Here is a 26,590-nt window from a genome sequence, read left to right on the forward strand (position 1 = left end):
CTTCTGGCTGCATTGTTGCATTGTCTTTGCCTATTGTAGTTCAGATTGGACAAAGCAATCCGGGGACATTTTTGTTGCAGCTATCTAAATTCCAGCAGATCAACCCTAGCATGTGTGTGATGGCCACTGCTATTGAAAGGGAGGACTGGAATAATGAGTGCTCTGCTCGGCCTGCTGCCTCCAGGATGCTTGCTATTGCCAAGTATGGGGGTACAGGTAAGGATCTGTGTTGTCCTTGCAAGTCATTGATGCTTGACTAACAAAGCTCTTCTGTACTCAGCTTTCTTCTGCTTCTTTTTCTTTCACTTCATTTTCTCATTCCACAGAAACTGTGCCACGTACTTTGCTGACAAATGGTAAGCTTGGAGAAAGGGTTAGTGAAACATCTGCCAATAGTAATGACTCATTCAGACTTCTAGGCAGCTGTCACTATATGCTTTTTGCCGAAGCCAATTAGTTCAGCATTGGGAGTGCTGGGCCAACTGTGCCACAAAGGCATGTGCTGCGTCAAGCTTCACCAGGCTTCCCTTTTTTTAATCTTGAAGTCAATATATTAGATATGTGCTCTGGTGTATGTCAGCAAGAATATTTTTTTAAAGGAGCACCCCGCTTAATGTTAAAAAGCTGAAGATATTCTATTTGAAAGTGAAGCTACAAGTGCCAACACTGTACCAACTGAATTTAAGCCATGTCATGTTTGTATATTTGGGTATGTATTCTTTCTTTCTTTCTTTCTTTCTTTCCTTCTTTCTTTCATCCTTCCGTCTTTTTTTTTGTTGTTGTTTAATTAGTGCACTCGCCCCGTTAGTGCATCGTGCTATGGTGCACGAATACTTCTAGAACAAGTGCTTCCTTTAACTCGAACTTCTTTTAATTCAAACAAATTTTCGGGCCATTTCGAGTTTGCATTATTGAGATTCAACTGTATTTCAATAGAGAAATACTCCCACGAATCCAAACTCCAAGAACTGTGTATTGGTTATTTAGAACAAAATTTCTCATTCTCATGGATTGCTGTTCAGACAAACCCAAGCCAAAAGCGAAAGTTCAGTGTGTAACTAGCTGCCATAATGTTGTACGCCTTAAAAGTTAGTAGGAAAGATATGTGGAAAGCCAAGGTTGAACTGGAGTCAGCATAGCAGCGCGTGCCCTCCTTAACCATGCAGCCTAATAGGAGCTGGAACGAGCCCCCCCCAGTCCATGCTTGACCATGTTAGCACAAGCTCACTTATGCCCCCCTCCTAGCGCGCGCTCGATCACTTCATTTCTAACAATGGCTGCAGGGAAAGACAAGGCGCATCAAGCCGCCTTCCTTCTTGACTCACCCTCGCATGTTTTCCCTTGCACCCACAGTAAACGGCACATGAGGTGCAATCTTATCACCCTTGGACTTTAAACGGAACCTAGGAGTCTTCTGGCATAGGTTGATTCATGCTGATGGAGAAAGGATAAAAGAAATTTTTCAATACCAACCCAGTGACAGTCTTTGCCTTTACCAAGAAAAACTGAATGTACGACATGTATATATACTAAATTCAACCTGCAAAAGAATGCTGATTCATACCACCAATGGAAAATATGTTCCATTGAAAGGAATGAAGGCTAAAAGAAATTGTAGCATTGAACATGGACAATCACTAAAAGAAGATGGCGCTCATAAAATCTGCAACACAAATGGGGAAAGAAAGAGGTCCTGCATAAGACTATGGTACATTTAATGACCCAACCAGGATGTGTGTTGATTTCAAAAGCAGGGAGAAGCAATTCCAGACACACTTACACCTTCCAAAAACTGTTGTACATTGTTTGCTCTGGTTTCTGATACCTATGCATACCATGTGCTTCATAATCTATTTGAACTTCTTTAGGGCTTTGTACTAATCAGTAGATGCATTGTTAGAGTCTACTCCTTATGCTGAAGAGGTGCACTACATTTACACTTACTCTAGATGGTCCGGTGTTGCTCTTGGCATGTTATCCAATGCACTGTACACATTATTGCTAGGAGCACACAATACTATAAAAAGATCACGAAGCACATAGAGGTTGATAACGTGTTTATCAGTGAATTGGCTTCTTCCAGAATGTGCCATCAGCATCAACGCATCCTTACTCAAAACCTGGACCATGCTTCTTGTGCAGGTATCTTAATATGTGTGGTGGACAGGGCACCACTTATCAAGATGTTGCCTGGAGGCCTCTGCACTCATCTGGTATACTCTAGTGTACTATACCGTCTCAGCAGTGAACACACTTTTGTTGCTGGAGATGGTAAGCCACTAGCTTCTCTTACAGATGTTTGTAGCTTTGTTGAAGACATTCATTATTGTTGATGTGCTATTTCTGACATGTCCTGAAAGTTAGACATGAGCTGTTCTGGTTGTTTGTTTAATACACCATGTGTGAGAGCAGACTGATGTACACTCATCATGCTCACAGGCTAATGTGAACTGAGCAGCTGATATCCGAAAAAACTGGTTGATCATTGCGTTATATATACATGCTGTGGCAAGAAGCCCATCTTCGTGGTTGGAATTATGCTAATGCCAGGAACAACAACGCAACTTTTATTTCTTGTTCAGGCTTTAACACATAAAGGACCACAGCCAAGTATGTATAGCGTGAGTTAGAGCTATAAAGACGTTGTTATTGACAGAATTTAATTTTATTTAACCAGGTTTGCATATTCATGCATTACTATTTAAGCATGTGTACCATTCTTATCAACAGAGAATTTTACGTATATCTGTGCCATCAACTAATCACGTGGTATCTTACTTAAATGTGGTATGAAATTCTGAGGCGAATTGAAGCACACTGTTTGAGATATATTTGATATTGAGTTAAGCTTATCGTTACTCAGGCCTGCTCATGAGCTACATATTTTTCTTTAGGTACAGCATTTTATGCAGCTTCCAACCTTGCACTGAAGAGTGGAATGCATTTCCTTAGTGAAATAGACCTCATCAGTTTCTTCAATATTAACGTGGACCATGCTTTTGCCGGTTTCTTGGCGTCAAGCACAAAATGGGTCCAAGAAACTCATCAAAATGGTCTAGCCTTTATGAATATTCCGAACAAAACTGACAATGTGAAGTTTGAATCAATAATCAAGGTAAGCTGTCTGTTAATGGTAATGGGCACTGATAATTTTATACTTATTTGTTAATGATTTTTGTTACCATCTTATTATATTATATAACTTTTATAATCAGTTAATGCTAGCTTTCTTGGTAGCTTTTTCTTTCTTGTAGTAGCTTGTGTATTAGGCACGTGTGTTTTACTATGTTTCATAGCATTATTTCATATTTGTACCATCCCGCTCCTTAAGGGCTGCAATCTGCAAATAAATAAATAAATTTGGTAGAATTCTTTTCGTTGTGTATCTTCGACACTATTCTTCAGCAGCAAGGTGGAGTAGAGTTGGGTTGCGTTATATAAATAAATTGTGTATAAGTTGTAGTTATAGCATAAGTAATTGTGGCCTTGGCACCTTTTTCCTCTACCATGGTCAACATTCTGGTATTGAATGGGGAACCATCGGGCTTCCTAAGGTTCCAAAAATATTTCCACCTTCTGCGACACTCTTAAGATATTGTCAGCTACAAGGGCGGCCATGCCAATGCACCCTGTTTCTCCTATACACATCTTTTTGGCCCCATAGAAGCTGGTTAAAGATTTCAATGATGCTGCCACACCTAACACATAGCCCCTAACCTAGTTAAGCTTGAACTCACTGGACAATTGCGTATAATAACATGGATGGGAGGCAGGCCAACGAGCAGCTCTCTTGCATACTGCAGGTGCCATCTTCCACACAGCTATCGTTAATTAATGTTACAACTGTTAATATAAATTCTTGTTTTCTTGTTTGATTTGCCCATCTCTCTCCATAATACAACAGCCTTGAGAGCAAATAAATGTCAATAATCAAACCCAACATACAAATAAATAAAGATAGTACAAGCAAATATTCATGGGCTTATTGAAGGCTGCCGTTATTGATGTGATGACTAAATCTGATCAGTACACATGGACGACACCAATCAGCACCTCAGCAAAAACCTGCAGGTGTTGTTGAAATGCTGTTTAGACAGTCAGTGATGCCAACGGCTACTTCTTGCTCCAATTATAGATTTTGTTCTTACTTGTGCTTGATTACAATGCAACGGAAGGTTTAGCAATAACTGAAGCATTTTCATTTGCACTGTGAACCTACTCTTATCCTGGATTTCTTGCAGAAAACATGGGAACATATTTTAACTCACAAACTGCAGCAGATGCTTCTTGTCGGCATAGACTACAGAATGGAAGCCAGCGCTGCACTGGTGAAATCACTTTCTGGGTAAGTACCTGTAAGAAGGCACAACGCGGTAAGAAAATTCCTAGCTGTAATTGTTGATTTCGGCCTTCTCTAGTTCAGATTCAAACATCCTTATGCAATGCTAAACCCTCAAATACTCATCTTTTTGACATTTCTTTAAGTGAGACATTTTTTTTTCTTGTTTGATTTACCCATTTCCTCCCTAATCCTACGGCCTTCAGAGCAAAAACAATATCAATATAATCTAAGCTTAGATACACATCAATAAATATAGTGCAAGGAAATAACAATGGGCTCATTGAAGGCTATCTAACTGAATAATGCTAAAGGAGGAGAGGTGGAAAAGAGCAACAGGATGGGGAGAGGGTGAAGGTGCCATGTGACTGAGAGGAGGCTTACTTATTAGGGACGTGCAAATATTTGAAACTTTATAATAGTGAATCAAATGATGTCCTATTCGATTACGACTTTGAAATAAATAGTGACTATTTGCAGATGCGCAATATTTTTCAAACAGTTTTAGAATATTTTAAAATGTCATTTGTATGTAACCAAACATAAAATTGGAGCAGCAGTACAATTTTCAACCCTATTGGCATAACATGTGCATAAATCTAGTAAACTTATCTAGGGCAACAGGTTACGTCGTGCAACTTTCCACGTTACAGGGATCATTTGCACTCCGAAAAGTGTTGCATATGTGGAAAAAGTACGTAACTGTTCCTAATGCTCTATTCATACATTTTTATAAACGTTTCATAATGCACAATGTAAGGAGAGAAAGTTGCTCAGCTTATGAATACTAGGATGTGGATATCATTTTACATAAATTATGAAAATGGCTGCTTGTTACTATAACAATATTCTATATTCGATTCTATTCAATTTGCTCCTCGCACTATTTGATTCGTATTTGATTAGATCTCGAAAATTGCTATTTGTACACCCCTACTTATCATGTAGCATAAATGAATGCGCCTGAGCACGAAGGAAGTGAGTGGCAGAATAGGGGTTGGTGGACAGCACCGCTGAGAAGCGGCGGTCACCAGTAGCAAACACTCCCTTTGCGAAGGCTGTAAGGCGGAATGCGCATGGACTCCAGCCCAGTCGTGGTTAGACATCTTCAGGGGATTGTGTTCACTAGTGCAAGAGTTCAGCATGCGTAATGTATGTTTTATATTGTATTGCAGGAAATGCACATTCATGGTGTTCATCACACATCCCAGAAAAAGCTGTTGTGAAGGACCTTGCAAAGTGGATTATCCATCAAGGCCCCAAACAGATGAAGACAGCACTGTCATGGTACAAATTCTTTTTCCTACAGCTGCTGTTTGAGGATGAAAAAGATTACACTCTGTTAGACCATATTGCAATAAATCAATGAGAGATTTCTGCAGAACAACACAAGTGGACACTATAGCACAAATCATTATGACCTCGGCATTACTAGTATTAATGTTGAACAAAATTGAAAAACTTTTAAGTATAATTATTTATTTATTTACTTAATCATTTTAGCTTTTTATTTCAAGCTGTCTTCTACCATTTCAGCAAAAGATTGAGCTTGGCTCCGGCTTCGCAACTACACCGTGCATCTCATTCAGCATGGCTGTCAGAGTGTTTCATGGTGTGAACAACACTACCTGTCGTCGAGAGGAATGGGCAAGCTACAATCAGGTGAACTCCCACAGCACTACAACGGAAGTAAACTTTATTGTGTTTTCATGAAATGATTGCAGTGGCATATAAGACACATCAAGTTCTTGTGCTGTATGTTTCTATGCTCTCGAACGTAGCAGAAAAGCATTCTCTTGTTCAGTTTAATTGTGACAGCAGCTGATAACTGCTCATTCTGCAGTAAGTTACTCATTGTGATGTCAGTAGTGAGTAACATTCATGTGCGCTATGCTTTATTTTTCTCCTGTTATTTGGGAAGTGTCACTTAAAGCGTCTGTCAACTGGCACAGGAGAGATGTCAGGAGAGTCTTTGCTCAGGCAAAGAGCCATGTGCTTCATTTGCAGGTGTCTCCTCGTCCACCTCTATTTTGGTTAGCTGTAGCTTGCTATGCTAATGTAATGAGGACAATCTAAACCGAAGGCACCATTTGCTTTTGGTAGCATCTACTGTTACAATTATTACCAGCACCTTCTTTTCTCTATCAGTTGATATTAATATGTTACCATACGCCTTGGAAGTACATGCACCAGTTTTAATCCCACAAACTGAAAAGATGGGCATAGAATTCATAAAACATAGTTTATGGAATCCAGATTCAAATTTTTGAGAGCAAGTAAGAGAAGTATGAAATAATCTTTAGTGTCTCTTTACTTTTGTGACTCATTTGGTCTTTCTGTTGCGTCCTTACAAAACAAATTGCACAGGTTTATGAAAAAACACTTGTCCATGGTGAAAAAAGTAGTGATTAAGGATATCTGTATTAAGGCATTAATACAACTATGGTGTTTTGATTGATACTGTTGCTGACCATGGTAATATGATTAGGATATTAAGTATAATAATGATAATGATGCTTTATTCAGAGTGTGCCAAAGACCTTGGATGCTTTATTTCTGACAATTACAGGTGTGTAATAAAGCTCAAGTGTCAGACCAAGGCAGTTTTGGCAGACTCTCCAGTGATGGAAATGTGTTCATGTTTGAGACTCCTGCATCCATCAAAGATAGGGTATGTATGTTGTCTTTTTCGTTTGTCTTTCTACTGATTAAGGCCACTCTGTGTTGGTACAAGAGAAAATAAACTGAGGGGCTGGAAGCACTACTGTTGACTGAGGCAGACCTGATGCAGTGCTTAGAGGCATCCTATTGTAGGCTCTACTTAGGATACACTGGGGATCTAGTACAGCTTGGCTTAACAATTTTACTGAGTGGAGTTTTTAAGGCGTAGTGATGCGATACAGAAAAATTATGGAGAACTCATCTCAGGGTGGACTGTCAACGGTAATGCGATTAGCATTCGAGAAATGTAGTGGCACACTCAATTTCTGTAGTCTCATTTATTTAACATGTGCAGTGTTCATCCTGAGGCTTTGCCTATATGCAACAAACTCCAACATTGTCCCGCTTGGCCTATGGCACTTGCTTGCAAAGGTTGCCCATGAGCGTGGCAGCATGATGACGACTGTATGATGTCGGCACAGTGACGATGACGGAATGACAAAGAAGAAATGACGTTAATCGAACGACAAAATGCTATAAAGATGGTGGCAGTGTCCTTTCGACTCGGCCATACCAATGCAATAATGAGGTTAAATGGCCACACGGCATATATGAACTCATCTTTCTTTCTTCATGGAATAGTGTTGTGGAATTCCCTCCCAGAACACATAGTAGCATATACCAAACGCAAATAATTCTGCGAAAAACTGAGAATGCACTACACGGCCTCAGACGACCTCTGTTCCCTACAGTAACACATCCTAATAAATATCTCCCTGCTCTGATTTTTTTTCGACTGTTTATCTTTAAATTGTCAATGTATTATCAATTGTATTGTTTCCTTCACTGACTGTATTTGTGCTGTATATTTAGCATTTTTGTTCAAATCATTGAAGTGCATGATTCATGATGTGCACGATGTGATTCACGCTTTGGAACCGCCAAAGGAAACTTGAGGACAGGAAGGATCGATTTACTAACTTTGCTCAAATTCTCATTGAAAAAGAAAAAACGTACATCCAGGCAGCGCGATAAATGAATATGACAACACATGGTTGCACAAACAAAATAGCGCACAGACTGCCACGAGATAAGTATAGAAGTTTACATCACGTCAAGACTGTAGTGACAAAGTATTTCATGTAAACTACGAAAACGCGACAACAGAACAATTGAAGGACAACTTGCATATCAGTTGTCCGTAGTGTTTCATGTACGTGTCTTTTTGTCTGATGTTCCAATCCGCTAGTGGAAAGTGCCACACACAATCCATTCTTACTGACAATGCACCAGACGTATATTGTACAGTACTGGGTATTGACAGTTTGCCTTTTTCATCTGTGGGAACAAAAGTAACTTCGAATTAATTATGACTTTTCCGCAATGACAACTAGGCAAGCGTTTTAGCTGATTTCTTCCCAAATGGTGATAACAGTTCCGAGCATAGCAGGTCATTCGCATGCTATGCTTCAATTTAAGCAGTGTCTTTCCAGTGTTTTCTAGGAAAAAAATAAAGGAAAATGCGTCATGCTTATAGACAAAAAAAAATAATAAACATATATACATGAAAGTAAGCCTCACATTTCCTTGTCTCAACTCTAGAAGGCTTGATCCATTCTCAAAAACAAGGAGCTTACCATACGTTGAAAAACCATTTGCGCATTACAAAGAGAGTTTTGTTCACTTGACGAAGGTGGTCATGTGCTACACAATGTAAAATTAAAATGCCTCTTATGAGTACGCATATCCTGAATGGCGCGTGCCTCATAATCAGAAAGTGGTTTTGGCACGTAAAACCCCAAATATTATTATATTATATCCTGAATGGCGAGACACGGCTGCTCCACTGCATGGAAAGGGCTTGCACTCTTCTTGTCCATGTTACTTTGTGTAGTTTGCATTTATATGCACAGTCCATGATAACAGAAATCCACCAACTAGTCTACCAAGCTGTTAAGACGTGAAACGAGCTGGCATCCAGAGCTAGCATTTGGCGGGAACTCGCGCTCCTGCCGCCCTGCCTGCGCCCCCGTGAGCAGGCAGCGTTGCGCCTGACAAATAGCAAAGCCCCGCTTCCCTTCCTTGATCCATCCTCACTGGTGGGAGCTGATGCTGACGGAGAGAATCACCTGTCCCTGCCTTCCAAGAACCTTTTCATTCCCTCTGGGAGAGGCAGATACGACAGTGCAAAACGGACATGGTTCCCCACACTTTTCTTTTTTTCTTTTTTTTTTTTCTTTTTTTCAGGTACTGCCTATGAGCGCACCACTGTTTCCTTTTTGGTGGGTGTGTGTGCATGCGAGCATGTATGTAATAAAAATCTGCATTCTAGATTTTGCAAGGATTGGCAGATGTATGAATATGTATATACCTTATGTATATAATAACTTTGACCTCTTCAATGCACCAAACAGTATTTTGGGTGCTATATGTATGTTACCATGTAGGTTTTCTTTATGTTGTATAAGCTTGTTTTCGTTTTTGTACTTATTGTATAACTGTTATTACACTGTGCACTTACCTTTATTTTAAAAGGCTTGCATTGAAGACGCTACCAAGTGAAAGGGGGCTGCGGCTTTGTCAATCTGTATCTGACAGCTTTTTCTGCACCTTCGCTGTCTGTACCTTTACAAGGCAGAAATAAATAATTTCAATTTTAATAAATATTCATCGTCAAAGCACCACGTCTATATGTGCACGAACTTCTATATGTGCGTGCATGCATGCACAGTCAGTATGCCTTCCAGGGAGGTTTGTATGAAAATGGTAGATATGCCTCACAGGAGACTGTGCATTAAAAAACACTCATGATGTCCCATGAATTTTTCAATTCTTAACTGCTTGATTGTTGAATGTCATTACATTAAGAAAAAGTTTGAAGAATTTGATCTAACTGTTGTTCTTCCCAATCAAATACATGTCGGCAGCAGAAATACTCCATTTGTATGATTGACACAAATGGACATGCAGCCTTAATTATTCTTAGACGAATTCACAATAGCTATGAAAGTTGCAAATTTTGACATCTCTTCACCATTCGGCTTCGTATAATCACTTCTTTCATGCTCTCCAGTGAAAACATCCAATCGAAATGTTATCCTAGAACTGTACAGTCCACGAGTCGCCTGCGCTGATATCATTTGACGATTTTTGTTGTGATGTGACAGGGTCGTTTACAATTAAAGCATCGTTCGTGAACAATTTTGCTTGACTCTTTCTGCAGTGCAGATGACTATTATGAGAACTGTCTAACACAATATCCACTTGATTAAATTTTGTTTCCCGCTGAATAGTTATTTTCTCGATAGTATGCCTAGAAAAAAAAGAAAGCAATAATGAACGATGTAGTAGTGTTGCAAAAATATCCATTTTCAAAGTATTGAAATCTTGTTATTTTTCTTAAAGGAAATGTAATACCTCCACGATATGTCTTCTTCCTCTGACTTCCACACTGGTCTTCACATACTGTCGCTCTCATAATAGTGATCGTTGCATGCACATCCACATATATAGCGAGAATAGTATTGATTCTGGCTTCATAATTTGTTCTAATTACTACAGTTTGATCAGTCCAGAACAAAACACAGAATCATCCTTTAGCCAGAAGTTGATCTAACTGCTAAATGAACTGTCACTAACATCTGTATATTATGGCTGCTGTTTTCCCCTGTGTGACGAACTGTCATCATCGCTTTTGTATAGCTGGTCTAAATTCCGTCATCATATACTGGTCGGTCAACATTTGTTACGCAAAAACCGAAAAAATAATTTGTGTCTCTCACTTCTTCAAAGCACTGTGCAGCCTGTCAGAACGCACTGGCACTTGCGAATGCGTGGCCTAAAGGATCAGTTTCAAAGTAAGATGGTCCAGAGTTCAATTCATGCCTGAATCACTGGTGAAGACTTTTCTCACCACATTACTTTATTATGCTCGCTTTTCTTGTGACCCGTGACAAGAAATTTGACGGCTTCTGTAAGAGAAAACTGCATCTACGCAGCTTCTTAAATATACGAATCTGCAAATATATCAATCGAACAAAAAAAAATATGTGGAGCCAAAGTTCAGTCGGCAACTAAAGCCAGGCCGATGCTTTACTGGCTTGTCGAACCGACGAGCCTTTGGGGCGCTCGGCGTTCAGTCGTGTGCTCTGACGGAGGCGCAGCATGTGCGGCCAGTCACGTGCCTATGTAGCTGGAAGTAGACATCGGTCCGACTGTTTTTGGAAGTCAGGTGGCCAGTAAAGCAGGCTTCTGACTATTTCTCAACAATCAGCCAAGCATCGGCAGTCGGCTAGGGTTGCTTGGGAAGATGCTCAAGTGGTTGAATTATACAAGCAGCTGCTTGTGAACACAGTTCTCAAATTGCATGGCTTGTGACCAAGGGCATTCACCAAAGCTGAGTACATCATGTGTCATATGAAATCCAAGTGCAATAAATCCAATCGCGCCCTGTGTGCTATATACTATGGGTGCGAGTTAAAGCATGCGAGGGTGAGCCGAGAAGGATGGTAGTTTGATGATGAGCGCCGCCTTCCCACGCGAGCTAGGGAAAATGCAGGATGGGAGCATGCTCATGGTAATGCAATCAAGCACATGTGAGGGGGAAGAAGAGGATGGCAGGTTGGCTCGTGTCTTGTTTCCTAGCATGGCTTCAGGATGGCTGAGCACATACACAGCCCATTTGCCCTGTTTTACAAGTAATGTTCTGTGTGCGCAAAGAGTGGGTGTACTGAAATGGTGTGGTATCTTGTGTGCTGTCTTCCTATGCATTTATTGCTGGAGGTTGTGTTATCTTGAGTTTTGGAGACTCGTTGTACAGAGATACACACGAAGCATACGATCTTCGCCGCCGATGCTTTTTGTGATAGCGTCGTCCCACTGTGGGGGACACTAACAGGCATGGGGGTGAAATGAACATGAAAGCGTGGCCGCCTTCACTTTGTGCCGCCATTGTGAAGGTATCGTTGACACAGCATGAAACCGCATCTTTCGACGCTGTCTGTGATATTCAACAAAACGAATTTTCTTGTCATTCAAATTTGCTTTTTCCGATTGCCCAATAATTAGGAAAATCTTGTAACCCCTTCTGTGTAAGAAAAATCAAGCTGTGAATGTACTTATTTACTTTAAATGAGAAATTTTCATGTAACGAAATTCCAATATAACAAAGCAAATTGCTGATTTTTCCAACTTCTTTATATCTAGGTTTAACTTATACTTATGTCTGTCTTGTGGAATATCTCATCATATTGAATTGCAGACTGCTATAAATTGTGCAGTACCTGTTGAATATCCCGCACAGGCCACTTTGACTGAAATGCTGCTATGGTCCTAAAAAGAAATTTTTATTAATGCAACTGTAATCAAGCTAGCTCTTATGTAAAAATTTAAAGGATCACACACATAGCCATAAACTCGAGAGGTGGCACTTTACAATGTAGCTATGGGTGCTGCTTTAATGCGCAGATCTTGAGGGTGTCTTCAAAGGTGAAGGTGATGTGTGCGGCTGTCTTCGATCTCGACTTGGAGGACACCAATGGCTCCTGTGCCTCTGGAGCTGTTGCCTTTCCTCGGTTGCAGGACATTCAACAAGAGATTACCGGTAGGTGAAGAAACACCTTTACGGGGTGCTGCACGGTGTAACTATATTACTTTGGCCGATCATCTTGTTGCACTGTTAGGTAATTCTTGGGTATTGCCTTCACATGAGTGATCCTCTAAAGTGTACGCATTGGGGTGATAAGTGATAAGTGGGGGACACTTCATGTAAGTGATTTGCATGTTACGTCTGTATTGCATGACACGTGCATCTACAATATATGTAGTTTAGCAGAATGCGTTGTTGGGCAAGTTGGTTCATTGTATTAGGAAAGATACAAAAAAATATGTTACAATATATGGCTGCTAAAGTCAGCTCTTGATCTTGCCAGTTTAAAGTTGGATTTCACAGGGGAGGAAAAATGTTGCATTTGAAACCATTATAGTTTACAGCTACGACTTGGGCTAGTTGATGTTAAAATTAAAATAAAATAAAATATGGGGTTTTATGTGCCAAAACTTTGGTTAACCGATAGTGGGGGACTCCTGATTAATTTTGACCACCTGGGGTTCCGTAATGTGCACCTAAATCTAAGTACATGGGGGTTTTTGCATTTCATCCCCATCGAAATGCAGCTGCCGTGGCCGGGATTTGATCCGCGACCTCGTGCTTAGCAGTGCAAGGGCTAGTTGGTATGGGAACATATTTAGAAAACGGCACAAATCTGACACTATAGAAGAAATATACTTTAGTTAGTTTAATTCTATATACTTTATTTCAACTTTAATTCAGTACCTGTCCTTTCTTCCTTTCTTGTCCTGTTTCCTTTTTTTTTTTCTTCGCTGTTTTTCTATATTGAAGCCATATCAACAAGCTCAAGACCAGACCCTTTTACAGCGGAAGAGTCAGGTGCAAAGTGCAGTGCATTGTGTCTGTTCTCCTGCAGTCCTGTTTTTGCATGGTTTTCTCATTACGATAGCTTATAGTTTAATGAAAGTGTACATACCGTTTCATATCTGTGACGGTTTGAAACAATTAATAGGACTGCATTGTTAATGGCTTTGATTCTTTGCTTTTACGTCACATTGACAAAGTGAAGCTGTATTTCATGTCTGTGTGTGTTTTTTGAAGCTGTAAAGAATACCACTGATCACAGCACCAACACCGAACCACCAGAATCAGAAAGTAAGTATAATTGCTCATTTCTTGCAATAACACTGATTAGCATTCTTATACTTAACATGGAAGGGAACTGGTTAGATCTAGGTGCATCATAAGTAGGCTTGATAAATCATTCATGCTCAGTTCATTTCATTATGTACTAATGTCTCTCCTAATAAGATTGCTGATTATAGGTTGGTGCATTCACTCAGAGTACATTGACTCATATTCACTTCGTACTGGTTTCACAAATATGAGAACAGTGCAAGTAAGCGAGAAGAGGTGCGATTGGACGTGCGTGTGAATGTCTATGAATGCCGGTGAGTTTGCATGGACATCAGCATAACGAGGAGTGAGTACCAGTTAACATGAGTACCAACGAAAGTCAGTGACAGTGAGTTTGAGTGCACATGAGTATGAAACTGAGTGATTCGTTCTTTGTAAGTATGAACATGAGGAAGTGCTGGTGATTGTGAGTGGATGTGAGTGTAATCGTGAGTGGGTACCGTTTATAAAAAAAATAAAAGTTGCAGTTCCACCCAAAAGGTGAAGCACCGATTGCAATAGCAAATTAGTAGATAGCTGTGCGAAGTAAGGATAGTAGTTTTGTCGGCCGTGTAAACTTGTAAACACTCGCTTACTAACTAAATTAACAATGATGGATTGTGTAAGCATGATCGAACGAGGTCGTAAAAAGAAACAGACATGCAGAGACAGCATTATCTTTGTGTTTCTGCTTCTTTCTACGTCCTTGTTCAGTCGCGCTTACACATTCTGTGATGAATTTAAACCAACTAGCCTGCCAACTAAATCAGTGCATATGAAGCTACCGACACTATGCGCACTCTGCAAACATCGCAGATCACTTTAAAGATGAGGCCCACTTGGGCGCACACTCTGACCACGTCACAGATCACTTTGAAGACACACGAGTGGCAGCAACGTGTCCCTATGACTTTCGCCAAAGTTGTCTGCTATGGTGTCCGCCATTCGCATGCCCAGTGCTGTAGTAGACACCGCAGATGTCTCCACTTTGTACAGAGTGGCGACACCCATCCCATGCTTTTACTCGCACATAAAATATGTGGCACGCAGCGACAGTCTTATCGCCTTTAGACTTTATCAGAATCTTTTTGCAGCGGCGACAGCAGAAATGTACCTGGAATATCCATATAATTGCTATTGCAATAAAAATTCAGAAACAGAAATCGTTTACTACAAGCTAAACTCGGCCCAAGTCTGAAACACCTGAGAAAGCATAGGCTGCTTCTTTTAACATTTTATACAAAATAGGCTACATGAAACTGTGTGCACATATCACCATTCTTGAGAGGAAAACACATGCCTTCCCTTGATTGAATTAATTTATTAACAGATTTCGCAATTGTTATCTTTGTTTGTTTTTTTCTTCCTTTTTTTTCAGAAACTTGGTCAGAGTCTGTGACACCCGAGAAATCTACTTTAGGTGAAATTAGCTTTCCCAATTACTGCATGCTGACTGCATTAGCCTCTTGTGCATGGCTTAGACTTGCACGGCGACACTTCATAGTGTAGCAGTGGATGCTGCTTTAATGTGCACATGAAACTTCGCTAGTGTCTGAGACACCTCAGAAATCGTTAGTACTGCAAGTGAAATGAACCTTCTCATTTATTGCGGGCTGTTTCTTTGAACATGCTTTAAAAGTATGGTGATGGGTTATGCAAACCTATGTGCACATATCACTATTAATAAGTGAAATGGGCATACATTCCCATCATTTAATTTATTTACTAGCAAATTTTTCAATGTCATCTTTTTTCATTTTTCAGAAACTTGGTCAGAGTCTGAGACACCTGAGAAATCTACTTCAGGTGAAATTGGCTTTCTTAATTACTACATGCTGAGTGCAGAAGCTTTTGATTTGTGAATGGACATTAGCTTTCTTAGCCTTTGAAGTTCTGTTTTAATTGTTACAGGCACATTTACAGTGAAATCCTGTTAAATAATTGATGGATAATTCAAACGGCTCTGTTGGATGACATCCGCTGCCAAGAGCTGTGAGTGGCGGCGCTGGCTAACACTCCCATTGTTTTACTAGGAAACATAAATACCCAAGAAAGTGTATGGGGAAATGGCGCCGCCGTAGCTCAAATGGTAGAGCATCACACGCTAAATGCGAAGGTTGTGTGATCGTTCCCTACCTGCGGCAGGTTGTTTTTTCATCCACTTTCATTTCCATTAATTTATCATTTCTTTATTTCATTTATTAAGCACAAGTAATTTCCCCTATGTTGCCCTTGGTGCCAGTGTTTGTTGGCTTCCTATGATATAAAAAATGGAGCAGTGTGCTGTGTGTAATTATTTGACATTTTTTACCTGCACAGAATGGTGAAATGATACACTCTGACCACTTGACTGGTTTAAACAGTTGATAGGGTGTTGATGCACACAATCAAATCAATGCAAGCATATAATATGTGCTCCTTATTGAAACATTTATTACATCTACACTGTGTTTTATCACCTCTCTGCCTCACGGTAAAATGTGTTTTGTGTTGCAATATTGGGTCGTCTTCATGTTTTGTGTGCAAGGGTTTACCATAAAAGCTATGAGGTTTATAATACAAGGTATTTGTCCTGAATTTGACATGCATAAGTTCTGTTTTGTGTTATATTCCGGTACTATTCTTCTACTTCTACTTCTATTCCGTGCATTTAGTCATGGTTTCTGTTTTAAAGAGTGGTCCAAAGCAAGGCAAAGCAAGGCACTTATCACCATCATCATCAGTGTCTGTGATGGAAAGGGAAAATCAAACCCACAAATGCCCATGCCCACCTTGCCAAAACATTTGCCAAGACTGGCATACTGCATATCATGCCACCAGTGACCATGCCGATCCTTGTCTCATTTCCCCTTTGCCAAGAGGAAGGGATGAAGTTTCTGGGATCGCAAGAGCCCTCCTGGAAACTGAGAAAGATTTGGCTGCTTGCGCTTCTCAAACATCACATCCAAAGTTGGGCGTTACCCACCGGTGCACTAAAGAATCTCAGAGGCAACATGATCATGTGTCATATCTACTAATTACCAGGCACACACATCACCTGCTTAGATAGGAAACATTGGTTGCACTTTCTAGACAATCACATGTAAGAAGACAGGACAGGCGCAAACTAACAACTGAGGTTTATTCCAGAAAAAACACTTATATATCAGACCATACCAGCGCAGGCGCATCAGGGTATCAGCAGCGTAACAGAAGAACAACCCAAAATCACAAAAAACCAAAGGCGTGGCTCACTTAAACATACTATCAAGAAAACGTGCCTCCCTATTGTAAAGTATGACTGATGTGTCACTGATGCATGCTTGTCCCTTCTTTTTTATATAATATTACTCAAGAAGTTCACGTGCTTTTTCATTACTGCACTTGCGCAGGATCTTAACTTGGTTGAGCAGAGGCCTGCATTTATGTTCTAAGCAGTGCATGGGTAAATGACGTTGCTCCCGGTTTATAATTGATCTTTCGTGTTCTCGGATTCGCACATTCAAACATCGGCCCGTCTGGCCTATGTAGGTTTTGCCGCATGTCAGGGGAATCTTATAAACAACGCCAACTTGGCAATCTAAATAGATGATAGTATTCAGCATTTGGCAATCTAAATCTAAATGATAGTATGTTTAAGTGAGCCACGCCTTTGGTTTTTTGTGATTTTGGGTTGTTCTTCTGTTACGCTGCTGATACCCTGATGCGCCTGCGCTGGTATGGTCTGATATATAAGTGTTTTTTCTGGAATAAACCTCAGTTGTTAGTTTGCGCCTGTCCTGTCTTCTTACATGTGATCGTCTAGAAAGCGCAACCAATGTTTCCTATTACAATGAACCAACTTGCCCAACAACGCATCCTGCTAAACCTGCTTAGATGGTGTTTAAATGCTGCTGATCAGAAAATTAGACAGTTACCAGCCCTGCTGCTTTTCCAAGATTGGCCTTTTATTTTTTAAGCAAACTTCAGCATATTGAATGCTCTGGATGCCACAGATGAGTACCTCTGGGTGGACCTCTTCAACAATGCGACATCTGATGAAAGTGACAGTGAATCAGAAGGCAGTGCAGGGCTTCAACCCTTTAAAAGGATAAGACATAAATACACAAAAAGAAATGTTAATTTTTCATCTGGATATGCAAAATGCACCGAGAATCAGCATAATCAATGAAAAGAAAATATATTTTACAGAAGATTTTTCAGTAATAGAGCGGCAAAACCAGGCAGGAATCTGGAAGTGGGCTTCACCCCAAGCCACCTCTGGCTTTGTTTAGACTTTGTACAGACAGCTCTCATTACAGTGGAACCTCGTTGATGCGTTCCCGTTATGTACGTTTTCCCGGCACCAACGTTCGCAATCGAGAACACAAAAAATGACCTAATAGAGTTATGCTCATTTTTTACCGGTTCATACATTCCCGGAAAACACAATTTTTCGGCACCAACGTTCAGTACGTCACCAAACTGCAATTGTATAACACATTTTACGGATGTTAGATCCCATGTAAACAAGAATATGTGTGAGGCACGTGCGATCGAGAACAGCATATAGCTTCCTGTTGCAGCAGCTTCACTGCACTACTCGCTTACCCGTCTCACATGAAAACGCCGGCGTGCACTCAGTTTCTCATTTCACTACCAGCAAATCTTCTCCAGAGTTGTCGCACACAGCATTCACAGCTATCACCACCAATCCTATAGCGATAAGCATCTTCGCCTATCTGCTTCACAGTGCATGTTGCCATTGGAAGAGTAGCGCACACTTTTAGGCGATAACCAAAGCACACCACTGTTCCCTTCTGCAGACTGCGAGCGTATACGTTTTCTGGGTGCTAGATCCCATGTGAACAAGAAAAGGTGTGAGGTGTGCGCAATTGAGAACGGTATATTGCCGCCCATCTTACATGAAAACAACAACACGTACAGTTTCTTATTTTGATACCAGCAAATCTCTGCTTGGGTAGTCGCATGCCACATTCACAGCTATTGCTACCAAACCTATTGAAGTAAGCACCTTCACCTATCTGTTTTACAGCGTGTGGTGCATAAAAGTGTATAAGTAATACTAAAGTAATGTAAAATTCAGAACAGTATTAGTCATCACATATCTGTAGCTCTGAGTACATGCTGTGCACCTTTGCCAGTTCTTTGTTATCACTGTTACATAATGAGTTGTTTTTTATGTTTACAGAAACAAGGGAAACAAGCATAAAAAGAAGCATTACATATTTACATAATAACGGAGTGCTCTTTATACATATTATGATCTCTTTTTTTTTCTCCAACTTACAGAAAGTGAAGAAATGGCACCTCCGGAAAGGGAAGAAATCACGCACACTGAGCACATGACTGGTAAACTTTTTTATAATGCCCTTAACAAAATGAAATTTAAACTCTGTATCTGTTCCTTGAGAACATAAGCCGTACTCGCTACCACTAGCTAGCAGGGTCCTCATCTAATTTACATTTTCATGTGTCTAAAGCATGTGCACACACTTTTACTAGCACATAGATACTTCTCAGTTTCTTTTTGCATATCTGCACACATTGGTCATGCTACTAGAACTTTTTTTTTAATTTGCAGAAAGCACTGAAACAGGAGAGACAGCTGGTCACACTGGTAAGTATAAAATAGTACTCATAGTGAATGGAATTTATGCTCTGTAATTATTTCACATCTGTTCACATTCAGAGATTGAAGATGTTACACACACTAATGAGATTAGTGGCAAATCATCATGCACTTCTTTATTTAAATCAGTGCATGCACAGTTTAATCACTGCAGGCATTCGAAACATTGATGTAGACATTCCATGTATATACATTTTATTCACTCACACACTAGCCACTAAGAACGTGGCAGTTTCTGTCTATCATAGATACCACTGACAATGTTCACACACAGATATCTAAATTTTTTACACATACATTGCACTTACACCGGTTTCATCTTGCTGTTTTCCTCTCGAACAATTACTTGAGTTTGCTTACAAAAAGTACTCGGACAACAGCCATGTGGTTGTTGTGGTAAAAAAGGTGGTTAAAGATATGGAGCACTATGCTCAGCTTATTAAGTATTTTACTACAGGGCATAAAGAAATGGTGCATTCTAACCACACAGAGTAAGAAGAGAAGAAGAGTAAGATGGTGCAGTAAGAAGAGAAAGCTTATTTGATGAACCTTAATTGGTCCAACTGCTTTGTGTTTAAACACATGATTGTTCTTTATTGGTTTCAATTAATTGCAATGGTCTTAAGCTAAAGTAACAGTGAAGGCAACCATTGCAAACATTAGGTCACGCTCAACTGGCAAATTGATGCTCAAGGATGTCTAAAGCATTATATTTGCTGATAGATTTCATAAAGGAAAAAACCATGTTAAACGTTACAAAAAAATGATGCTGCCACTGTGAAAAAACACCAGCAGCTCTTGTGACATATTATGGTCGAACTACATTTTGTAAAATGCTGCTAATCAAACACAATGAAAAATTCGATTGCATTTCATTTCAACATGAAAGAAAAAGCAGTTTTGCCAACATCATTCAATTGGCATTATTTGTGAGAGTGAGCTGTCTACGCATCTCCCTCTGACCTGAAGGAGTTGTTAGCACCTCGCAGAGACCCAGACCTCCAAGATCATTGGTGCTTCTTAGGATTCCATCTATACGACATTGTATGAAGCAGGCAGCTTGAATTGCATTAGAATAGGGTGGTCAGTTCAGTCCGAATTTTCTTTGCAAATTAGCCATATGTTAGCATAAAACAAATGTTGCAATGTTTTAAACAGGGGCAAGGTGGGAGATGTAAATTCAAGACGATGAGCAAAACGAGAACAAGGTGAAAGCATGAGCCAACGTTTCGACAAGTGGACTTGCCTTCTCCTATGTTTTTTAACAGTGTGATGACCTAAACAATCTACTACAATTTTTATATTTACCTTTGAATGATTCATTTGAGGCATCAGAGCATTGCAGCATGGGCTGTGCTAACGTTTTTGCATAGGTTGCTGATTCCATGTGTAAGCTGGTAATTCAGTTCCAGTTTTAAATTGTATTTTACAATTCTGATTCTTTCAGGGAGTTCGCAAGGGCATCAAACAGGCCTTGGTACTACTACTGGTAAATCACACTTTCTTGGTGAAACAATAAGGTGCCAACATGCTAGTTGATTGAACTAGTTCTCTAGTTCTTCTAGTGCTTCTTTTGAAGCTCTATATCAATTGCATGAGGGTTTCTGCGGCATTTCTTTTGTAAAAATGTTTGACAGGCAGTAGAATATTTGTGTGACAAGTTTGTCAGCTCTTGGTATAACTTTCATTGCTGTGCCTGCAAATTTGAACATTTGCACACTTCACAATTTCTGGGATTAACTTCTAATGCATGCTCTTTCGGGAAGTCCATCTTGGTGGCAGACTCCTGAAACACCAGCTGGTACTCCACATTTTTCATTTTATGTGAAAAAAAGAAATTGTCTTCGTCTACAATTGCCTTAAGGGCACTTCACTTACAAACATTTTTTTTTTATTTATGGGTGAATTCTTATCAAACTTGCATTACTTTTGTGTTCTGACATACTTGACATAAATACACACTTGATCTTTCTGTGCAACAAGTAGTTTTAAAATATTAAGACATCTGTTTTGTTTTCTTTTTGTGTGTGTGGGGCACTAGTTTGGAATGAATGATCAGAGTTTGCATTGCTACAAGAATGAATGCTCTGAACTGATACAAGCCAAAGTTATAGCATTTCAAAATTTAAAAATAAATAAAGCTATAGTGACACATGGAAAAAAATTATTTCTTTTTCAAAATTTTTTATAATAGTACTTGTTTATATGATAGGTCCCTCTACACTCTGTATTAGTTTACCTTTCTGACAAAATAAAAAAAAAGCATATTTGCAGTAGTATAAGTAGAAGCTGGTATATCATCACTTGACATTATCAGAAATACTGTTTTGAGAAAACAAGCAAGAACATTTTGCGACCTGTTGATGGTGATTATGGCAAAAGCTAAATCAGTCAAGGATGATACCAGGGTCTGATCAAGCACAAATAAATGCTCTACACCAACCTAGAGCAAAGGTATGCGAAAATATTTGAACCAATTTTTGGTTCCAAAGAGCAATGTACCCCCTTAAGAAATTCATACTTTCACTCTAATGTTCACAAAAAGGTCCCCCACACAAATTTAAAAAGATACATAATTATTGTTTTCTGCAGCCTTTGTTTCTTGTTACGGTATGTTGCTTTTGGGGTGATGGGCTAATCAGAGTGCTGTAAAGCAACCTTTTCTTATCTGTCACGACTGCAGGCAGCAACTTAACACAATGTGCATGTTCTGGGAATGTTCCCAAACCCCTAACCTCACCCCATGTATTATGATGTGTACCAACCAACATCCAACCATTCATATGACGATAGCACTCATTGCCATTTCACCACCAGGAACCAGCACCTTCACCAACAAGGTTGACTTGGGCTAGAGGCATCATTTAACTGTTTTATTCCTCCTCATCTCACCTAATCACTTTTGTACCATCAGCAGAAATTGAAACATGAACAGATAGGAAGCGGTCAGGATGCCTGTTAATCGTGATGTAAAATCACTCCATCGCCATTGTCAAAGCATAGTGTAAATCTAATCTACACCTTGGGACCAACCACTGTTACTAGTGCAGCTGAAATTGGAAATGCAAAATAGATTCTACTAGCTTTCAACTTGCTCCCGTATGAGTTTACACTGATAGTTAGGAAGTTATTCTGATAGTTAAGATAGTTAGGAATCTGTAAAAAAAATTACAGACCTAAATTAAAAATTCTGCTTCCTAGAGTCTCTAGAATTTAACCTTCTCTCTCAAATGCAACAATATTCATTCAAGTCAGTCCAACGGTTGTCTCATAAAGGCAGTTCTACATTTTACATGTATTTGAATAGAGAAGTCAGAGTTGGTCTCAAGCTAAAATTTCCTCCTGAATGTTCCCCTTCCACCTGGCATGTGCAGTCCCCATGATGAAGGCCTTTGTGGAGGTCAGAGCCTGCATTAGAGCTGTAACGTCCTGTCAGTGCCCTACACACATTTTTGGTCCTTGGTAACTTCTGTCCTTACTCACCATGGCATAATAATTTGGCATGTCCTTTTTGCACCAATGTATGCATGCCGTAAGTTTATTGTAACAAACAGTTCACTGCTTTTGTCTGGGTGCCACATTAACTGCAATGATTTAGGTCCTCTTATTCAAGATGCCCAAATCAGTTTTAAACCTGTCATACAGATTAGCGGCATTATACATGTACTTCACTGTCCGGCTCATTGCCTCACCATTATGGATACGTTGGCACTGTATGTGACAAGGAGTGTTCAACAAATTTTTGTTTGACATGCGCTAGCATTCACAATTGGCAGTGCTGTTGTATGAAAGCATTTTTTTTTTCATTTGTAAATTCTGTCACTTCCTTCTTTATTGACGACTTAGTTTTCTAGTCATATTGAGAGTTGAATTTTGGTTTATTGGCTGTAGACCAAATGATTGGACAGCTATGTTATATTAGTTCATGTCGTAAAGCGTATAAGTAATAGAGAGTGTAGTATCAAAGTTCATAAAGTAAAGTTGTAAAAACCGGACGAGCATATTTACAGTTATTACTTGTCTAAGGTCCGAATGCGTGGTACGCAGCTGTGCAGGTATTTTTTTATCACTGTTGCACAATAAATTTTTATGTTTACAGAATCAACGGGAACAAGTAAGCATAAGAATGAGCATTGCATATTTGCATAAGATGGAGCCCTTTCTGTGCATAATTATGCCCCCCCCCCTTTTTTTTTTCAACATACAGAAAGTAAAGAAATCACACACACTGAGCGCATGACTGGTAAGCTATCATATAATAATCTTGTTAAAATTCAATGTGATGTCTGTACCTGTTCCTTGGCAATATGAGAAATGCGCTCACAACCACTGGCTAGCAGGATCCTCATATAATTAAACATTTTAATGTTTGTCTAAGCAAACTTCCCAGCTGCACACATTTGTTATGCTACTAGAAGTTACTCTTTCATTTGCAGAAAGCGCTGAAACAGGAGATACAGCTGGTCATACTGGTAAGTATGAAATAGTACTTCCAATGAATGGGCATTTGTGCTCTATGCACTTATTTGACATTTGTTCACTTCCAGAGATTGAAGAAAGATAGCTAGTTCCAGTGAATGGACATTTAATTTTTATGAATTAATTTTTATGTTTACAGAATCAAGGGGAACAAGTAAGCATAGGAATAAGCATTGCATATTTGCATAATACAGATGTTTACATATTGATCTTTGCATAATTATCACCCTTTTTTTTATGTACAGAAAGTGAGGAAATGACACCTACAGAAAATGAAGAAATCGCACACACTGAGCGCATGACGGGTAAGCTCTCTCTTGTTAAAATGCAATTTAATCTCTTGGTCTGTTCCTTGCAAATATGAGAAATCCGCTCACAAGCACTGGCTAGCAGGGTCCTCATCTAATCTACATTTCTGTGTGTGTCTAAACAAACTTCACAGCTGCATACATTTGTTTTGCTACTAGAAGTTAATCTTTTATTTGCAGAAAGCACTGAAACAGGAGATACAGCTGGTCATACTGGTAAGTATGAAATAGTACTTCCAATGAATGGACATTTGTGCTCTATGCACTTATTTGACATTTGTTCACTTCCAGAGATTGAATAAAGATAGCTAGTTCCAGTGAATGGACATTTAATTTTTATGAATTAATTTTTATGTTTACAGAATCAAGGGGAACAAGTAAGCATAAGAATAAGCATTGCATATTTGCATAATACAGATGTTTACATATTGATCTTTGCATAATTATCACCCTTTTCTTTATGTACAGAAAGTGAGGAAATGACACCTACAGAAAATGAAGAAATCACACACACTGAGCGCATGACGGGTAAGCTCTCTCTTGTTAAAATGCACTTTAATCTCTTGGTCTGTTCCTTGCAAATATGAGAAATCCGCTCACAAGCACTGGCTAGCAGGGTCCTCATCTAATCTACATTTCTGTGTGTGTCTAAACAAACTTCACAGCTGCATACATTTGTTTTGCTACTAGAAGTTAATTTTTTATTTGCAGAAAGCATTGAAACAGGAGATACAGCTGGTCATACTGGTAAGTATGAAATAGTACTTCCAATGAATGGACATTTGTGCTCTATGCACTTATTTGACATTTGTTCACTTCCAGAGATTGAACAAAGATAGCTAGTTCTAGTGAATGGACATTTAATTTTTATGAATAATTTTTATGTTTACAGAATCAAGGGGAACAAGTAAGCATAGGAATAAGCATTACATATTTGCATAATACAGATGTTTACATATTGATCTTTGCATAATTATCACCCTTTTTTTTATGTACAGAAAGTGAGGAAATGACACCTACAGAAAATGAAGAAATCACACACACTGAGCGCATGACGGGTAAGCTCTCTCGTGTTAAAATGCAATTTAATCTCTTGGTCTGTTCCTTGGAAATATGAGAAATCCGCTCACAAGAACTGGCTAGCAGGGTCCTCATCTAATCTACATTTCTAAATGTGTCTAAACAAACTTCACAGCTGCATACGTTTGTTTTGCTACTAGAAGTTACTCTTTTATTTGCAGAAAGCACTGAAACAGGAGATACAGCTGGTCATACAGGTAAGTATGAAATAGTACTTCCAATGAATGGACATTTGTGCTCTGTGCAGTTATTTGATGTTTGTTCACTTCCAGAGATTGAGGGAGTGACACACACTGATACTACTGACAAATCATCATGCACTTTTCTAAATTATCATTGCATGCACAGTTTAATCGTTATAGGCACTTGAACCATTGATGTAGGAATTCCATGAATTTACTATTTTTTTCACTAACCAACTGGCCACTGGGGACATGACATTTTTTAGTCCGACCTTACATATAGCAGATGCTTGTGTATGTAGCTTTATTGGTGTAACTGAAAAAGTATCGTGGCCACGCAGAAAGCTTTAGTATAACTGCAGCATATCCTATATAGTTATTTGCCAGATGGCATGATTATTGTTGAGTGATCCTTTTTTAATATCTGCTGAGATTTAATGTCTCAAGGAAATTTTAAAGAAATATTCGGTGCAGGTTTTTTTTGAAATCACAGTTGCATAATGAATTGCTTTCTATGTTTACAGAATCAAGAGGAACAAGTAAGCATAGGAATAAGCATTACATATTTGCATAATACAGATCACTCTTTATGCATAATTATGACCTTTCTCTCAACGTATAGAAAGTGAAGAAATCACACATACTGAGCACGTGACTGGTAAGCTCTCATATGATAATCTTGTCAAAATGCTATGTGATCCCTGTGTTTGTTCCCTGCCAATATGAGAAATGCACTCACATGCAATGGCTAGCAGGGTCTTCATCCTATTTAAATTTTGCTGTCTGCCTAAACAAACTTCACAGCTGTGCACATTTGTTATGCTACTAGAAGTTAATCTTTCACTTGCAGCAAACACTGAAACAGGAGAGACAGCTGATCATACTGGTAAGTTCCAGTGAAGGGATATTTGTGCTCTGTGGACTTATTTGACATTTGTTCAATTCCATAGATTGAAGAAGTGACGCACAGTAATGAGATTACTGGCAAGCCATGTGCTTTTCTAAATCAGTGCATGCACAGTTTAATCATTATAGGCACTTGGAACATTGATGCAGGAATTCCATGAATTTGCATTTTATTCACAGGACATTTTTGTGTCTTTCCATGCACACATGCTTGAGTATGTAGGTTTATTGCGGTAGCACTGAAAATTTATTGTGACCAAGCAGACAGGTTTGGTGTAG

At 39.3% G+C, this 26,590-nt stretch overlaps 1 protein-coding gene across 6 annotated transcripts in view; it reads left to right on the forward strand.

Annotated features, from left to right (window-relative positions):
- Positions 1–26,590, forward strand: part of LOC142585836 (uncharacterized) — a 99,906-nt gene that overhangs the window by 70,587 nt on the left and 2,729 nt on the right. For 3 of the 6 annotated variants that reach the window (XM_075696868.1, XM_075696869.1, XM_075696871.1), the window contains 29 exons: positions 81–216; positions 327–356; positions 2,143–2,271; positions 2,895–3,115; positions 4,242–4,345; positions 5,515–5,626; positions 5,876–6,001; positions 6,909–7,010; positions 12,467–12,602; positions 13,671–13,724; positions 15,124–15,165; positions 15,510–15,551; positions 19,017–19,076; positions 19,309–19,344; positions 20,804–20,845; positions 23,564–23,599; positions 23,793–23,828; positions 23,975–23,989; positions 24,081–24,140; positions 24,324–24,359; positions 24,506–24,520; positions 24,612–24,671; positions 24,855–24,890; positions 25,036–25,050; positions 25,142–25,201; positions 25,385–25,420; positions 25,930–25,944; positions 26,028–26,063; positions 26,256–26,291. In XM_075696868.1, the coding sequence (XP_075552983.1) occupies positions 81–216; positions 327–356; positions 2,143–2,271; positions 2,895–3,115; positions 4,242–4,345; positions 5,515–5,626; positions 5,876–6,001; positions 6,909–7,010; positions 12,467–12,602; positions 13,671–13,724; positions 15,124–15,165; positions 15,510–15,551; positions 19,017–19,076; positions 19,309–19,344; positions 20,804–20,845; positions 23,564–23,599; positions 23,793–23,828; positions 23,975–23,989; positions 24,081–24,140; positions 24,324–24,359; positions 24,506–24,520; positions 24,612–24,671; positions 24,855–24,890; positions 25,036–25,050; positions 25,142–25,201; positions 25,385–25,420; positions 25,930–25,944; positions 26,028–26,063; positions 26,256–26,291 (1,864 nt within the window). Of the gene's footprint in view, positions 1–80; positions 217–326; positions 357–2,142; positions 2,272–2,894; positions 3,116–4,241; positions 4,346–5,514; positions 5,627–5,875; positions 6,002–6,908; positions 7,011–12,466; positions 12,603–13,670; positions 13,725–15,123; positions 15,166–15,509; positions 15,552–19,016; positions 19,077–19,308; positions 19,345–20,803; positions 20,846–23,563; positions 23,600–23,792; positions 23,829–23,903; positions 23,990–24,080; positions 24,141–24,323; positions 24,360–24,434; positions 24,521–24,611; positions 24,672–24,854; positions 24,891–25,035; positions 25,051–25,141; positions 25,202–25,384; positions 25,421–25,929; positions 25,945–26,027; positions 26,064–26,255; positions 26,292–26,590 lie in introns of those variants that run through there. The other 3 variants (XM_075696870.1, XR_012829134.1, XR_012829135.1) reach the window with 3 other exon arrangements.

Source organism: Dermacentor variabilis, chromosome 6 (genome assembly GCF_050947875.1).
Source record: "Dermacentor variabilis isolate Ectoservices chromosome 6, ASM5094787v1, whole genome shotgun sequence".
In the NCBI taxonomy this organism is placed as follows: domain Eukaryota; kingdom Metazoa; phylum Arthropoda; class Arachnida; order Ixodida; family Ixodidae; genus Dermacentor; species Dermacentor variabilis.